The sequence below is a fragment of the Acanthisitta chloris genome, unplaced genomic scaffold (genome assembly GCF_000695815.1).
Source record: "Acanthisitta chloris isolate BGI_N310 unplaced genomic scaffold, ASM69581v1 scaffold3161, whole genome shotgun sequence".
Taxonomy (NCBI): domain Eukaryota; kingdom Metazoa; phylum Chordata; class Aves; order Passeriformes; family Acanthisittidae; genus Acanthisitta; species Acanthisitta chloris.
Window position 1 is genome coordinate 1 of NW_008657451.1, and position 17,365 is coordinate 17,365.

At 47.9% G+C, this 17,365-nt stretch overlaps 1 protein-coding gene across 1 annotated transcript in view; it reads left to right on the top strand.

Annotated features, from left to right (window-relative positions):
• Positions 1 to 4: 4 nt before the first annotated feature.
• LOC103811713 (leucine-rich repeat-containing protein 7-like) overlaps positions 5 to 17,365 on the top strand; it is a gene marked incomplete at its 5' end in the record, with an annotated part of 17,719 nt that continues 358 nt past the window's right edge. Inside the window, 6 exons of the mRNA XM_009084703.1 lie at positions 5 to 403; positions 2,096 to 2,245; positions 6,503 to 6,622; positions 11,313 to 11,528; positions 13,024 to 13,116; positions 15,517 to 15,591. Of these exons, the coding sequence (XP_009082951.1) occupies positions 5 to 403; positions 2,096 to 2,245; positions 6,503 to 6,622; positions 11,313 to 11,528; positions 13,024 to 13,116; positions 15,517 to 15,591 (1,053 nt within the window). The remainder of the gene's footprint in view (positions 404 to 2,095; positions 2,246 to 6,502; positions 6,623 to 11,312; positions 11,529 to 13,023; positions 13,117 to 15,516; positions 15,592 to 17,365) is intronic.

A 17,365-nucleotide genomic window follows, 5' to 3' on the forward strand; every position in this document is an offset into this window, starting at 1 on the left:
CGCCGAGCGCCAGGGTGGCGTGGTGGTTCCCGAGACGCAGTTCCTCAAGCGCAACGGGCGCTACGAAGACGAGCACCCTTCGTACCAAGAGGTGAAAGCCCAGACTGGGAGCTTTCCAGTTAAAAACCTCACGCAAAGGAGGCCCTTGTCAGCCCGAAGCTACAGTACAGAGAGCTACGGCACGTCCCAAGCGCGGCCGGTCTCAGCGAGGCCGACCATGGCAGCTCTGCTGGAAAAGATTCCGTCAGACTATAACTTGGGTAACTATGGCGACAAGCCTTCCGATAACAGTGATATAAAGCCAAGGCCTCCCCCTGTGAAGGGAAATGAGAGCTGTGCTAAAATGCCCGCTGACTGGAGACAACAGCTACTTAGACATATAGAAGCTAGAAGGTTAGACAGGGTATGTTTGGCATTTCTCTGCAATTAATGCCTTTAGTTGTGTGTTTCGGGTATGTCAAAACGATTTGCACATGCAGTGGTGACCACCAGAATTCCCAGGGATGATATTCTCAGTGTCAGAGAAATCGGCCCAACAAGGGGGCTGGGGGTGCTCAGCTGGAGTGAGGGGTCACGGGGAAATCCAGAGGCTCTGTATGCACCTCCACGGTGCACATCACTGGGGTGGTGAGTCCTGCAGCACCACCCAAAGCAGTGACAAATAATGGCACAGAACTCCCTCCTGAGCACAGGTGTGGATGTGCTGCTGGAGCTCACCGCATCAGGAGCGACGTGAGAGCTTTGAGAGGTGCTGGGTACACCTTGGCATTGAAAGAGAATAAAGAAAATCATCACAGAGAATAATAATGATGATGTATTTTAGCTTCCATGTCGCTGTTAGTGGAGGGGGTTAAAGGTGTCTCTCAACTGAGAATTATCACTGGGTACCCACTGCCACTGTTTTAATGAGGAATATATGATCATTACTCTTTTTAGCTGTAGGAAGTTATGCTGATTTGCCTTCTATCCAATGAGTACAAGTACTTCAGTGCATGATCTCAGTCATTACCTATTTAATGACCTATTTCATGAATGCGATTTACTTCACCATCTGAAGTGGTTGTGAAAAATTGCTGTCCTGAAATGCATAACAAGTTAGCTGCAAATTTGTCCATATACCTACTTTATGCCAGATCCTCCTGAGTTCGGTGTTAATATACTCCTTGCCTTCCAGTTACTCGGATGTGATGCATATTCAGATATCCTTAAGGATCAAATGGGTAACATGGGCTCCAAGGCTGACGTGTTTTCCTCACTTCAGCCCTTTTCCTTGTCTAAAACCAATTGGAAAATACCTAATACCCAGGGAAAGTAGTGCACCCCGAGTAGGGCCATTTCTGGTGGAAATAAACACTTCCCAGGTGTTGCTTGTTTAACAAATGTCTTTCCACTTAGTTTATAATGTGTATTAAGGAATACTTGACCTATGGAAAGCTGATTCTGCCTAGTTCTGCTGAGTTGGCAGTGATCCCTGAGAGCTAGTTACCACTGTTGCAAAACTCCAAGGAGTTGGGCTGCCTGGTGGAGGCTTTGCTGGGGAGAACACCAGGTCACTGCCATGGAGCAGCTGCTCCAGGAGAAGCCTCTGCCCCTCGGGTCTGCACAGGACCTGTGTCCCTGCCATGATGGGCCAGGCCAGGCCAGGCCAGTGCTTGTCCCCTGTGGGCAGCTGGTGGCCAGGGAGCAGGTGCCACGCTGCCAGGATGGGGCAGAGCCTTCTCACCCAGGGTTTTCTCCTCTGCCTTTGGTGCTCCTTGATGCTAGATCCATGTTTCTGGCCATGGGGTTGCACAGCTGAACCACAATTTGGCCGTACTTGCAAACTAAAGACTTGTACCATGTGCTATAGAACGACAGATACCAACATATCTCATCTGCTGTCAGCGTGGAAGTCGTTTCTGGTATCCATTTTATGTACAACGAGCAATGTACTTGCTTTGTGTGACCCAGTGCATGCCTTGAGGAGCTATTGATTTCTTGGTACTGTTTGTTTGCTTAAACTGAAACTCTGTGAACTTAACCATATATATGTGTGATACTTGATTCGATGAGCATGTGTGTTCATATCTGTCACGTGGTTGTTTCCTCTACTCAGACCGCTGCTTACAAACACCACACAGTTAGCCTTGGCATGCTGCACTCTGGAGGGGTTTCAGCAATGCATGCCGGCCGAAGCATGACTTTAAACTTGCAGACTAAATCTAAATTTGAAAGCCAAATGCTTCAAGAGCTACCTCTACCGAAAGTAAGTATGGGCTAGCCAGCATTCCCGGCATTCCGAATGAATTAACGATCCTCCTTGCTTCCTCCTGGTTTAGCTTTTGCCTATGACTCGTGCTATACCCAATCCAAAAAGCAAGGCTGGCAGTAAGAGGGTTTTCCTCCTTGCTTTTTGGATTCAGGAGCTCCCATGGCTGTCATTCCTGAAGCTGTCCCTGACCGGTGCCATCATCTTCTCAACCTGTGCAGGGAAATGGGGGACATGGGTTGCTTAGAAAACTGAATGTAAAAATGTTTAGTGTGCGTTTAAATAGGCTCCAAGAGACAGAGAGTTTAATATCTGAGCATTAATTGGGGCTGCTGTAAGAGCTGATGAGCTTCGAGCATTAATTGGGGCTGTAAGAGCTGATGAGTTTTGACCGGTGCCATCATCTTCTCAACCTGTGCAGGGAAATGGGGGACATGGGTTGCTTAGAAAACTGAATGTAAAAATGTTTAGTGTGCGTTTAAATAGGCTCCAAGAGACAGAGAGTTTAATATCTGAGCATTAATTGGGGCTGCTGTAAGAGCTGATGAGCTTCGAGCATTAATTGGGGCTGTAAGAGCTGATGAGTTTTGAGCACGTTCCTATCACACCCAAACTCACTTCAAACTTTAGTTCAGTAACACCTATAGAAAGAGAACAATTCCCTCATTTATTTACTGTTTATCTTAGAGCTGTTACTGATATATACAAGCACAGATGTAGGAGACTGTATCCAAATAGAAGCTTGAAAGGAAAAGCAGGCCAGAGAGGGAATTTGCTACAGGATTTGCAGAGAGGAGATGCTGAGACCTCTCTCTGCATCCTTGTGGCCACAGGGCACAAGGCAGCAGAGTTTAGGAGGGGCAGGCATGGAATCATCAAGGTTGGAGGGGACCTCTAAGATCATGAAGTCCAACCATTCACCTGTCACTGCTGTAACCCCTAAACCATATCCTCCAGTGCCACATCCAGACACCTCTTAAACACCTCCAGGGATGATGACTCTACCACCTCCCTGGGCAATATCCCAGTGCCTGACCACTCTAACATGGACAACATTTCTCCTAACATCTCCTCTGACTCTGCCCTGGCTCAGCTCAAGGCCATTCTCTCTAGTTCTCTCCCTGTAGCCGTGGCAGGAGAGATACTTTCAGGTAGTTGTAGAGAGCCATGAGGTCACCTCTGAGCCCCTTCTCAAGGCTAATAAAACCCAAATCACTCAGCCCTTCCCCACACAATATGTTTTCTAGCCCTAGCATGGCTTAGCCTCTCCCTGCTTTGGCAGCAGGAGCTGTTGGGACAAATTAGCAGCATCTCTGAGTAATTAAGGGGTAGCAGAGCAGAGCTCCAGGCGCTGTGAGGGGATCAGCTGTGCTGGTAATTGCCAAGCTGGCAGGAATGGCCTGGCCTGGCTCAGATCAGCCCTGGCCAGAAATTCCCAAAGGAGGGTTCCAGTGCCCTGTTTCACAGCTTAGCTCCAAGGCTGTCCAGAAGAATAGGCTGATTTAATGGCACAGCCAGAGCAGATTGTGCTGGCTGGCCAGAGCACAGCCCTTAGCCCTGCTCAGCTCACTGATGCTGCAGATGCATCCCATGCTGGAGTTCCAGGCAGAGCTGAGACAGGTTACAGCACACACAGGGATCAGTGTCAGGCTCCTCTTGCTGCAACTGATTCCATACTGTCACCTCCATCGCCACCTCCCATCAGCTGTCCCCGGGTTCCCCGTCGTGCGCTCAGTGTGTGCTTCTCTGTTGTTGGGTGGATGGCAGCGAGGTCAGGCCCCGCTGTGTATGTGTGTGTTGGACACAGACAGCCCTCCAGTGTTGTCTTTGCTTTCAGAGACCTTGTTTGTCTACTTGGGTACATCCCAGTTCTTGTCATGAGTCCATTTGGCATCAACCCCAAGTCATGGTGCTGGTTTTATACACACATTAGCACTGAGGTATTTTATAGCACTTGCAGGGGTTTAGGCTGTGGATGAATGTGGATACTAATATATGATGTCTGAGAAATCACAGAACTGTTCAGAGTGTCATATTTTGGAGTAGGAAACTGATGAAACTGTTCATAGTGACATATTTTGCGGGGTGGTCTGATGTGGGTTGTTCCGCTTTCACCAGCATCCCATTGCTCCATGCCCATAGAAACTCTGGTGCTGACCTGCATGAAGGGTTTTTTTCTCTGACTGTACTGTTTGGGAAGCAGGGGGGATTATTGCTGTTGAACAAATGTTGTGAATATTTAGGATTGTTGAAGTTTATACCTTCATGTGTTCTCAAGAATTTGCATTTCTTAATGAATCCAAGCCACAGCAGCTTAGTATTTGCCTCTTCTTCTCCCGCCCTCCTGTGGCCTGGATTCAGGAGAGTAATGAGTGAGGTCTGGCTGTCCAGTTGGGCAGCCAGGATATCAAGTTTAGAAATTCCTCATACTGAGAATGTTTATTGCATTGATTCTACTCCATGTAGAAAATGTTTGCAGTGCTGCTTTTCATTTCTCACCCAGATGGATGTGGAGCTTGGCTTCAGCCTGTCCAGGCTCAGGAAATGAGCAACATTGCCAGGGGACAAATTGGACAAATCCCTTTTGCTGCAGAAAATGCAGTCACAGAAATTCCCTGTTTGCTGAGGAAGCAGAAAGCGCCTTCTATGTTTTTTTCTCTTTCACTCCTGAGTGCAAGGTCCTCTCTGCAGACCAGTCAGGTGCAGGGACACAGCCCAGCACGTCTCAGTGGAATCCTTTCCATTTATCATCCACCTCACAGGTGGATTAAAGTCTATGGCTTGGTGCACTCCATCCTCAGCAGTGTGCATGGCCACCTCCCATGAGGAATAACAGCCATGTGGGGAGGAAAGCAGAGATTCCCTCGGGAATGAGCTTGGCTAACCCTCTCTCTGTGTATGGTCCATGAGCTGATCTCTCAGGATGAGAAGATTCCCAGCACAGGCTCCATGTGCAGCTCCAGAAGGGACAGCTCATTTTTCTGTCTTAATGGGCGTAAAGAAAAGTCCAAGAGAGCTCTTGGACTTTTAACCGGGAAATGTTTTTCCATTGTTTTTTAATAGAAGCAAAATCACAACTTTCATGATTTTTCTGGTAAACTTCTTGAATGCTGAAAGAACAATGATGGAAGTTTCCTTTCATCTTAAATAGGGTTGATTTTTTTTTTACTTGTATGATTTAAATCACAATTTACTTCTATTTGCTTTTAAACTTCCCTTACAAATAGTTTTTCTTTGACAAGTTCCTTCTTGTTTCAAAGAAAATTGGATTTATTCTTCAGCCACCTCAAGAAGTGTATCAGGATTTTTTTTGAATCAAGAAATTGCTTGAATGACAGAGGGGTAAAACAGACATTTTTTGTTCCTTCGCAGATTATAATGAATCTATTAATTACTCACTAAGCGGTTCCCTGAATGAGCCAAGTGCTGGCAGTGGTAGCACAATGTTGGGATTCTGTGAACTCGTTAGGAAAAGTAATACAGAACCAAATAAGAGAAAATCAGTAGCCACATCCCCCAAAGTCCTGAACACAGGAGTGAACTGAACAGGGGGAAAGTGACAAGCAACAAACATAATAGGAGAGAAAAGGGAAGGATAATAATATCTAGGGAACTTTAAATGTATTAGGGACATCTATTCAGGAAAACATTTAATTACAGGCCAATATTGTACTTATAGTATCCTGTCGGCTTAGGACAATGCAGCCACAGCCTGGAGAGGTGTGTGAGCCACACACTCAGCTCAGTGCAGGGTCTGAGCAGTCACAACCTCACTATTGCCATCAGGGAATGTTTTCTGCACAAAATAGAAACATGTCCTTTATCTTGGTGGCAAATACTGAACAAAAAGAGGTTTTGCTGCTTGAGTGAGCAGAAAGAAAGTTCAGGTTTGATGACTAATGCCAGACTGCACCTTTAAATGTGGGATTTGGCCTGAATTTGTTCCTCTGACAATAATGAGTTATGTTAAATGAATTTTCTCTTTCCTCTCGTCATTCATTATTCTCATTACTTCTCTCCTGTACCTTCCAAGACCTCCTGCTTGCACAGAGCCCCTCAGCACTGCGATTCCATGCTAGTGCAATGCTGTGCAAGCCTCAGAGGGTCTCTGCTGTAGTCATAGTGTCTTGCAATTTAACTGGGTTGCTCCCTGCAATAAATATGAGCAGAGAGAGAGAGAGAGAGAGAAAGTGAAAGAATTTTGTGTGCTGCTGTGCCTGGTGACTAAAGGCTGCCCTACCATTTCTGCAACAGACCCCATCGCAGCAGAGCAGCATCCTGGACAATGGGCAGGAGGAGGTGGCCGTGGGCAGCCAGTGGAACCCCTACCCACTGGGACGGCGCGACGTGCCCCCCGACACCATCACCAAGAAGGTAAGCAGTGCCCCAGGGTCAGCAGGGCTGGGGGGGCCTCCTGCTCCCAGCACCACTGCAAGGAGGAAAATGGCTACTTTGGGAGTTGCCTGGTTTTGTCTCAAGGTTGCATGAGTTAAGGATGGTGTTTCATGCCATGTTTCATGTTTCTTTATGCCAATGGTTATGTCTCTAGTGTGTGCAAGGGCACATTGGCTTGGCAGGTGTATTTCTGTCAGCCCTCAACTCCCTCTTGTCCTGCAGAGGCTCATTCAGCTGTTTGATTTCAATGTCATTCTGCACTTCATGAAATGTGATAGGATGGCACTAGCCCAGCCCTGGACAGGCACAGCCCTGAGATATAGAAGCACAAGACTGCATCCAAACAAAAGCTTGAAGGGAAAAGCACACATGGCAGGCCATAGAGGGAATTTGCTGCAGTATTTGCAGTGTCAGAGAGGAGACGCTGAGATCTCTCTCTGCATCCTTGTGGCCACACAATGACATGAGCTGACAAACTCACTAGAAATAGGTCTGATTTCTGGTACCTTGTGGTGGATGTTGAATGATAGTGCTTGGAGCTGTGCAGACACTGGCTGCTCCCTCCCAGCCCCAGCTTGGCTCAGCTCATTGAAGACCTGCCAATTGTGGCTGCTCTAATCATAAACTGGAGAGTAGAGGATCCTGACAAACCCAGTTTGCAGTCAGTGTTAGGAGGAGGAGCTGCACACAGGAGCTGTGATAATTACAGTTGTCTGCATGGAGATCTGTCCTGCTCATCCCTGGAGTGAAGTCCTAGGAGTGAATAACATCAGTGTGAAAGGTATAATGTGCACACTGATAACTGCTGTGTGTAATTAACCATCAGCGCTGAAGAGGAAAGATCTCCCTGATGGATTCACAGCTCTTACCAAGGCACTTCCAGGAGCAGCAACCCTTGGCTTCAAAGTGCAACCAGAGGTACACATGGACAGAACTGCTGGAAGATGGGAGATGAAAATTGCACCTAGAGCAGTCCAGAGACACCTCCCAGGTACAGGAGGAGGTAGAGGAGGAGGAGGAAGGTGCCTTGATGGTGTGTGGTGGAGCTGGCTCTGACAGCCAAGATATTTATCCTCTGATGTGCAAGAAATTAGGATGAGAAATGCAAGAGGAACCACTGCTTATCTTCGTTGGCATTTTGGGGTCAAACCTGTCCACTCCCCCAGTCTGACACCCTCAGTGTGTTGCATTTCTGCCACGTCAGTGCTGCTACAATAAAACCTGCAGGTTCTGAGTGTGTCAGTGTCTCACTGTTCAGCTGTGGTAAGTACAAGCATTGCATAACCCAAGTGCAATCTGCTTCACTCAGTGGAGCAATCCATCAGCTCATCCCCTGTCAGCTGCCTCAGCTATACTGTAAATATTGGACACTGAGCTGGAAATAATTAACTTTTGTGGTGTATGTTAAGTGAAGAATACAGATGGAATTGGGGAAGCAATCTGCATAACAGAGATTCCTTTCTACAGAATAAATAATTCCCATTTCCAAGGGAAGCAGCTTATCCACCTTCACCAGAGCTGTGGGATGAATGCACAAACAGGAGTGATAGGATCTGCTATTAGCAGGAGGGAGAGAATGAATTCTGAGACCTGTTTGCCCACCTTCTTCAGCAGGTGGTTTGCAATGTGCTGCTGTGACAACACTCATCCCCTCTCCATGGGAATTCACCTCCAGTGTCTGCTTCAGCACCTGGGGATGAAAATTCAGCAACTCTTTGAAGGCATTCAGAAGAATCTTCTATAGGAATAGAGTTCAACATAGCAAAAATTAAGTGATGTCAATATAACGTGTAATAGATGTTTTGGTTTCCCCCCACCTAAGAGTCTTGGCATGGTGCAGGGCAGAGTCACTGTGTGCTAGAGCTGTGCTTGGGAAATCATGGGAAGAAGAGGTGGGAGTTGTGCTTCCAGGGGGAAGAGAGTGTTCTCTAGCTGGATGGACTGTGCACTCATGCTGATGTAGAATCATAGCATTATTTGTGTTGGAAAACACATCTGAAATCATCAAGTCCAACCATTAACCAGTGTCTACATAACCATATATAGGCACTGTAATTGCCAAATTACCCCCACATGGAGCTACTCCGTGTGTAGTGATGATTCTTCCTGTCACTGGGTAGTGTGGGAATGCTGCAGTCATCACCACTTCATTCTCTGGGCTGTGAGTGGTTGTTTCAGTCCTTTTTGCTGTTCAGAAAGCAGATTAAATGCCAGTTTTGTTTTAATCATCATCGTTTATGTGATCATCACATAATTTATGGGCTGTTTCCCTGCTGGAAGAGTTGGATATTTTCATCTCCCAATTGAATAATGTACTGATTTATCCAAAGACTATTAAAAGGCAGGAATCATGCTTCCTGGAGGATGACTTTTTCTGTCAACAACTCAGAAATCTCTACATGCCTAATGCAATCAGTTGTACTCTGAGTTTGCTGCTCCTCCACAACAAGGGAAGAGGTAAAAGTATGGTGAGAGCTCACCAAATGACAACTTGGAGATGATTTCTTGTGAAAAATGGAGGCTGCAGAGTGAGGATGAAGTTGCAAAGTGAACAATAGGTCTGAACACCTGGTTGGAGGGTGATGACCCTGTCAGAGGATGAGCTACAGGGCTTGGGATGTGAAGGACTGTGTTGGCCTTGTCTGTGGTGGGGTTGCAGCAGCACATGTGGAAGCTGGAGCCATGCAGCTCCTGGAGATCCCTGGTGGGCTGAAATGGACTCAGTGGATGGGGAAGGAGCATGTGCTGTGGAACCAGGGCAAGGCAGTGCCTCAAGAGGGGATATATACAGGAGTCTGAGTCACCACTGCTCTCCCTTCCTGACCTGTCAGCCAACAGAGAGGCCAGAGGCTCCTTCTGCTCCATTTCCATTATCTGCTGATCAATTTCACCTGATAGAGAAGATCTGAGGTTTGCAGTGAAGAAGCACAATGTGTTTTGCATTTGAAATAGACACCTTCCTGGAGGCACACAGTGCACCTGCTGTGGTGGATATGGATTACAGCTGGGGCAGGGAGCAGGACTGGAAAGGTTATGCCTTCCTGGGATCCTCTCATGATGAGCATGACACAACAGTGAGTACAGAACCATGTGGGACATGGTCATCTGCTCACCTTCCACCTCCACAGAGCAGGGGGACATGGATTCAGCAATCCTTTGTGGCCATGGAGGTGATGAATGGGTCAAACTCATTCTGGACCATTTTTCTTCCCTCCTGATCTTGGTTGAACTGAAGATCTCTCTTCAACAACCAATTCATTCCAAAGCCCTGGCTGTGATCACTCCCAAGGGCACATGGGTAAGAAAAGTTCTGATCTTTTGCTGTATCTAATTTAGTCTTATCTAAAATACAATATCACAATTGCTGACCTAACCAGGATCATAAAGTGCTGAGGGTTTGACCTTCATGGTGAGATGTAGTTGTGTCATTGGTTGGTGTAAACTAATGTGAAATGCTGTTTATTCAGGTCTGGTTTGTCCATAGAGACTTGCAAATATTAAGACTCACAATCCTAATGCTCTGTCACACTCAGGCTGGGCAAATAGCACAGCTTGGGGGGTCCATGGAGTCTGAAAACTCAGCAGCAATGGTGAGATATCCCATGGAGGTGATAATTGATCACAGAACATTCCCTTGTGGAGAAGTTGTGTGTGATCATTTATAACCCACAGCACCTGGACACTGGAAACACGAAAAGCATAAAAATGTCTCAAGTGAGTTTATTTTGCAAAGAGTTGCCTCAAATATTTATGTCATTCATGAGACTGTGTTGAAGATTGAGCAAGTTTGTAACTTCACCGTGCCAAGGACAGAACAGGAAAGCAAACCTCACCTGGCAGGGCCCAGGGGCAAGGGAAAGGGATGGGATGGAGGGGACAGAGAATGACAGCAGCCACCCTTGCTTGGATGGAAGTGCCACAAGGCCACATCCATGTAAATGCAATATTTCATGTGTTTTACAAGATACTGGAGCTCCAAACAGGTGATGTTAGCACAAGAGTTTGATGAGTTACATTCTGCAAAAGCAATGTTTGGGCCTAGGACAAGGTGTGGGATGTGACTGATGGGACTTTCCATACAGGGCACAGTACTGGTCAGGCACTGGAATGTTGCCCAGGGAGGTGGTAGAGTCACCATCCTTGGAGGTGTTTAAGAGGATCTGGTGCTGGAGGATGTGGTTTAGAGGATACAGCAGTGACAGATTAGTGGTTGGAGTTGATGATCTTGGAGGTCTCCTCCAACCTTCATGATTCTATGATTGTATGACTCTCCTGTATCTGTATATGTACTATAAGCCTTATTCCAAACTATCCTCAGGAAAACCAAACTTTCCCATATCTTCAGAGTGGGCTATGGTGAACAATCCATCCCACTTCAATGTATCAACTGTTTTCAGTTCACACCACACCCTGAGCAGAAGCAAAGACATGACATGAGGAGATAAATACCTTGTGCTTGTCAAACTTACCATAAATAGCTGATTTTCCCCAGCCCTCTCAGGTCTATGGGCATGTCCTTGCTGCTTTCCTCGTGGTTCTCCCAGCTGGGCCCTGAAGGCAAACCTCTGCTGGGGCTGAAGAGGTTTGCTGGTACCTGAGTCTGTAAGTTGTAATAATTGTTCTTTTCAGCCTCCTGAATTTCTGGCCTAACGGGTTACGTTACCCACAGGCAGGTAGCCACATCCAGACCCTCATGGGATCCCAAAGCCTGCAGCATCGGAGTCGGGAGCAGCAGTACGAGGGGAGCATGAACAAGGTCACCATCCAACAGTACCAGCCACCACTGCCCATCCAGATCCCCTCCCAGAGCTCTCGAGCCCCCCAGCCAGGGAGGTGTCTCATCCAGACCAAGGGGCAGCGGAGCACGGACGCTTACCAGGAGCAGGTCAGGCACTGTGGCTGCACAGGGACACCTGGGCAGAAATATTCTGCTGGTTTCCAATGTGGCTATAGCAGGAGGAAAGCCTGGGCAGGAATGGGGCAGCTGAGATAGGCAGCCCAGGGGAGCTCTGGCTGGACTGTGGGAGCTCTGGCTGGGCTGGGAGAGGTCTGATGGAGCTGGAGGAGCTCTGGTTGGGCTGGGGGAGGTCTGATGTGGCCGGGAGAGCTCTGGCTGGGCTGGAAGAGCTCTGATGGAGCTGGGGGAGCTCTGGTTGGGCTGGGGAAGCTCTGATTGGACTGGGAGAGCTCTGGTTGGACTAGGAGAGCTCTGGTTGGGCTGGGAAAGCTCTGGTTGGACTACAAGAACTCTGGTTGGGCTAGGGGAGCTCTGGGGGAGCTCTGGTTGGGCTGGAGGAGCTCTGGCTGGACTGGGGGAGCTCTGGTTGGACTGAGAGAGCTCTGGCTGGGCTGGGGGCAGGCTGGGGCCATCCCTTTTCCCAGCACCAGCCAATGGTACCCATTTATTCTTGCATTGCCCAAGCGACACCATTTGGCACTGAAGTTCCTAGCAAAGCTGACATCACTGGGTCATACCCAATTAATTTGCAGCTTCTGCCTCTTCCCCAGTAACCCAGTCCAGTGCTACTAGGGCAGGGGCTCTGGCAGACACTGATTGCTCAGACCTGCCCAGCTGCAGCCTCAGTGCCCCCAGCCTGGCACAGGCACTGATGAGTTTCTTCATTAAGTGCTCCTGTCCCCAGTCTACTTGGCCTTGGTGCCTGCAAGACCTGTTTGAGGCAGGTGCAGAACCATGAGGAAACCTTTCTCCTGTGTAGTGTTGGTTGAGCCATGTGAGCAGCTGCCTGTGTTATATCCCTGAGTGCTGCACTGGGATGCAGCAGCTATTGCTGGTGTGGCTTGAGGACGTGGTCAGCCTGGGTCACTGAACAGTCATAAAGCTCTTCTGAAGTCATTTTTATCTTATATTCAATTACCTGTTTAGACTCATCCTGACTAAAAGAGAAGGCTCAGCACTATTTCCTGGAGTAGGAGTGGTTGGTGCTCAATGCAGCCCGTAGTTCTGAGCCTTGCAATGCTCCAAAGATCCCTGAGCTTCAGAGTATTGATAAATGGCTTTGCCCCAGAGGTGCTCCATATGTGACCCCTTCTGGGAGAAGAAAAGTGCCTAAGATGAAGCCTTACTTACAAGTTTATCCAAATGTTTAAGTGAAAAAATTTGGCCAATGTGAAACTTCAAGGGGGGGGGTTTGTCCTTGAAAATAGCACTTTAAAATCCAAACAAAAATCCATGTGTGGATGTTATGGCATCACTGTAGAGTGCTAAAATCATCCCAGTATTCAGCTGGTTTCCTGTCCAGTGCAGTGCAGGGGATCAGCTCATCCCTCTAAAGGAGAAGGATGTGTGGGAAGGAGGTCCTGTGCTTTAGGCAAGGCTTCATGTTGGCATCCACTTACCTTGCCTTGTCTTTCTCACCTAGTTTTGTGTGAGGATAGAGAAGAATCCTGGCCTTGGGTTTAGTATCAGTGGTGGAATAAGTGGACAAGGAAATCCATTCAAACCTTCTGATAAGGTAAGTTGGAAATTCTCTCTACCTGGTCCTGATTTTAGTGTAAAGACCTAAAGAGTGGAGACCTAGAGAACATGAGGGAGATGTTTATGCTCTTCTGTTGTGATAATTGAGAGATTTCCCTCCACACTTGGGTTATTTTTTGGTTAGCAGTGTCATTTGCTTTTGTTTCCTAGTTAAAGAAGAGGAGGGAATCAAACCCCAATCCCATGGGTGTCTGACACATATTCATATTCCATGTGTAAGATGATTTTTCAGGCTGTTTTCTGGAGAATCTTCTCTCTCACTTTAAGCCCTGATTAAACTCTCACTAAAATCACTAGAGGGAACACTAACCCAGTGGTAGCATCACTGGGGAACTGAAATGCTGAATGCCAGAGGCTGCTGCATCCAATAAAACCAGCTTGGCCTGCAAACTGGAGCTCACTGGAGCCTCCCAGACCCCATGCCAGTAGTTGTCTGTTGTACTGGGGATCAGAAATGTCACTGTGAGGTATATGGTGCTCAGGGAGACTCAGGATCCATTCTAGGAATTGCACATCCAAGATAAACCTCTTTGCAGTATAAGGAAGAGTAGGAAAACTACAACATCTGGTGATTCCCAACTCCCAGGGCTGTAGGGTTAGGAACTGGATGCTTAAACCTGTGAATTTGTCTGTTTGGTGCTATGAAATCGAGTGGAGTTTGTTGAAAAATGAGCACTTTGGGTATCTTTTGTTAAACATGTTCTTGGAGTGGATGTTCTTTGATAATCCTGGATTGAGCTTGCAGAGACAGTCAGGACTTCCATGAATATTGAGGAAGTTTGGCAAATGATGAAATTAAAGCTGTTTTTTCATCTCTTCTCCAAACCTGAGATCTGCCTGCAAATTAAAGCAATGAATTACAGCAGAGAACTAACTGGCAATGTAAAACACACTTGGAAATATCAATCTGGCACATTCTTGGGCTATGGAAGGTGTCCCTGCCCATGGCAGGGGATGGGATGAATTGGGGTTTAAGGTCCTTCCAACCTAAACTATTCCAGGAGTCTGTGATTTAGTTTCCTCATTGCTAATCCCTGTGTCAAAATTCAGAGTAGTTCCATGTAATGTCCATAACTCCCAGGCATTTGAACTATTATCCTGTAAAACTTACCCATTTTTTGTGCCTTTGGGACTGCACATTAGAATTTACTTTATATCATCCTAGCCTTGTCTCCTGCAGTTTTATGTGTGATGGTAGAATTAAGCTGGACCTGCACTGGCTGAAGTGACTGATGGAGTGTCCCTGTCCCACTCTGGATGTGGCAGGAACAGCTGTCAATAGAATTGGGTTTCCCAATCACAGCAAGGCCAAGCTGAGTGCGATGGGAGTGGAGAATAGTGGAGGAATTCATAGTTTAAAGGGTTTTGATGTGTTGTTGCTCTGAAGCATCACTTCCCACACTGTGACATCAGACTTACCATGGTTTAAAGATCAGAGAAGTGCTGATGGTGCTGGGATGGGAGGACAGGAGAAGGCATGGAGCACACAGAAGCCACAAGTCATTTCAGACAGCAAACTGCTGTCACAAGTGAATGGCACAGGGATGAGGTTTCAGCAGCCCAAGGAGGAGTTAAACTCCTGAGGAGCTTGGGGCTTACAAGGTTAACAGGAATACTGGGCAGGGCTTTGCTCCAGAAGGCTGTAAAATCCCTCAGGGACACACATGACTTTCATGGTGATGCCAAGCAGGGATTTCCCTGGTGCTCCTGAGCAATGGGCATGCTCCTATCTAGCCCTGGAGTCTGGCCAAAGGGATTCCCTTGGAGCAGGGAGAGCACAGCACAGAGGCTGAGGGTCCAGTACAGATGAAATGTGTGGGACATCGTTTAATGTGGTCATCAATTAGGAAATCAACCTTTGATTCGGGGTTTTATTGATGTATTTTGCTGAAATTCTGAAAGCAAGTCTAAGACTATCCTTTATTATTAGTAACTTTTCCTCTTTCACAGCCGTTCATTGCTCAGACACTGGACTGATTGTCTGTCCCACAGCCTGTGGCTCTGAGGATCTCAAGGGCTGAATATCAACTGCTTTTTAGACATTCTTGAAACATTTTTGATTCCTAGAGGAAGCAAACACAACTTAATGCCCACCTGATGAACCTGTTGCCATTAACCTATTCATACTGGGCCTGATTTTGTCATGTGGAATCTTAGATTCAAACAACCCACAACTCTGTTTCTCAGGCGATAACTAGCTGAAGGTCACAGAGAGCTACTACAAACCCAGACTAGTGTGTGATTGCAGATTAAACCCAGAGTGTGGTGTTCAGCACCACTGCCAGAGTATATATAGCCCCCAGCTAGGGAAACACCTGTATTTTGGGATGTAGTGCTTGGAGATAGCATCCTAACCTGTGTTACTTCTGACTTATAGGGTATCTTTGTTACTAGGGTTCAGCCTGACGGCCCAGCCTCCAGCCTGCTCCAGCCCGGCGACAAGATCCTCCAGGTATGCTGCCTTGGCTGCTTTGGGACTCAGCTCAGGCTTGCAAGGGCAGTGATGGTGGTGCAGGAGGAGTTAACTGCCAGTTGGGTTGTTACGGGTCTTTAACTCTGATTTATAGCAGTTGCTCACAGGAATTTATGCCCAGGTAGCCAGGAAGGTCAATGGCACTTGGCTTGTGCCTGCATTGGTGTGGGCACACCTGCAGGGCAGTGCCTGTCCCCTGTGCTGGCACTGCTGAGGCACCTCCAAGCCTGGATTCAGTTTTGGGCCCCTCACAACAAGAAAGACATTGAGGGGCTGCAGCATGTCCAGGGAAAGGAATGATGCTGGGAAGGGGCTGGAGCAGACAGGGTGGCTGAGGGAGCTGTGGGGCTCAGCCTGGAGAAAAGGAGGCTCAAGGGAACCTTCTTTCTAATTAAATAAACTATATTTGATTGTATTAAGCTGGGAAAAGTGAGCTCTTTCTCACTAGTGCTTGGCTGCCTTCCCCTGTGCCATGTCAGCCCAGTGCCAGCCCAGTGCTGTTCCAGTGCTGCACTGGAGCTCACAGCAGCCAATGCCTTGGAGCCAAACCCCTCGAGTGGCCAAAAAGCACCACCCCACCAGCAGGCTCTGGTCAGACACTCCTCACAGTGTGTGCACAGGGGCAGGATGTGACCTTCTGGGGGCTCTGGCAGCCTCTTTGTGACCCTTGTCCCATGTCCCCACTGCTGGGCTTTGAGCAGTGAGCTCCAGGAGTGAAGGACAGGGGGTTTTCCCAGTGTTTCAGGAAGGGAACAGGGAGCTTTGATGCAGGTGAGCATTTCCCAGACATGTGCCAGCCCTGCAGTAGGGCCAGGACAGCCAGAGCTCTTCCATGGCACCTCAGGAGCAGGCTGGAAGCCAACAAGGGTGGCCAGAGTCAGGAGTGGCAGTGGTACCTGATCCCCTTCCCAGGCTGTATCCGTTATCCTGTGGAGTGGTGGATATCCTTGGGCTTATTGATCACACTCAGCTGTGGGTAATTATGATTAAAATGTGACTTTTAAAACCACATCGTAACAGACAAGTGATAGAGATTTAATTCAGTTTATTCTGTGTGTGTGTCTCTGTCAGAGCAGAGCTCACCCTGCCTGTGCAGCCAGCACAGCACTTGGCAGGGTGGGAAACTTCCATCCCAGAGTTATTCCTTCCTTAGAAACCACACTAAACATCCCAGAATGATTTCAGTGGGAAGGGAGTCCTGAAGACATCCAGTCCAGCCCCTGCTCCAAACCAGGGCACAGGACCTGTCTGACAGAGGATGAGATGTGTGCTCTGTTTGTGGGAAATCCTTATGTTTGCTTATTCATTTTAGCCTCACTTTTAATTCCCATTCTCACATCCCTTTGCTGCCCCAAAATGAAGCCACTAGCCATCCTCTTCATCCCCTGTGAGGACAGGCTGAGGAAGTTGGGGCTGTTCAGCCTGGAGAAGAGAAGGTTGTGTGGAGATCTCAGAGCAACCTGCCAGGGTCTCAAGGGACTCCAGGGAACCTGCAGAGGGACTCTATTAGGAGCTGCAGTGACAGGACAAGGAGCAACGGGGATAAATTGAGGGAGGGGAAATTTAGATGAGATATTAGGCAGATGTTTTCCCTGTGAGGGTGATGAGACACTGGCACAGGTTGGCCAGGGAGGCTGTGGCTGCCCCAATCCTGGCACTGTTCATTCCAGGTTGGCTAAAGCCTTGAGCAACTTGCTCTGGTGGGAGGTGTCCCTGCCCAGGGCAGGGGGTTGGGGCTGGATCATCTCTAAGC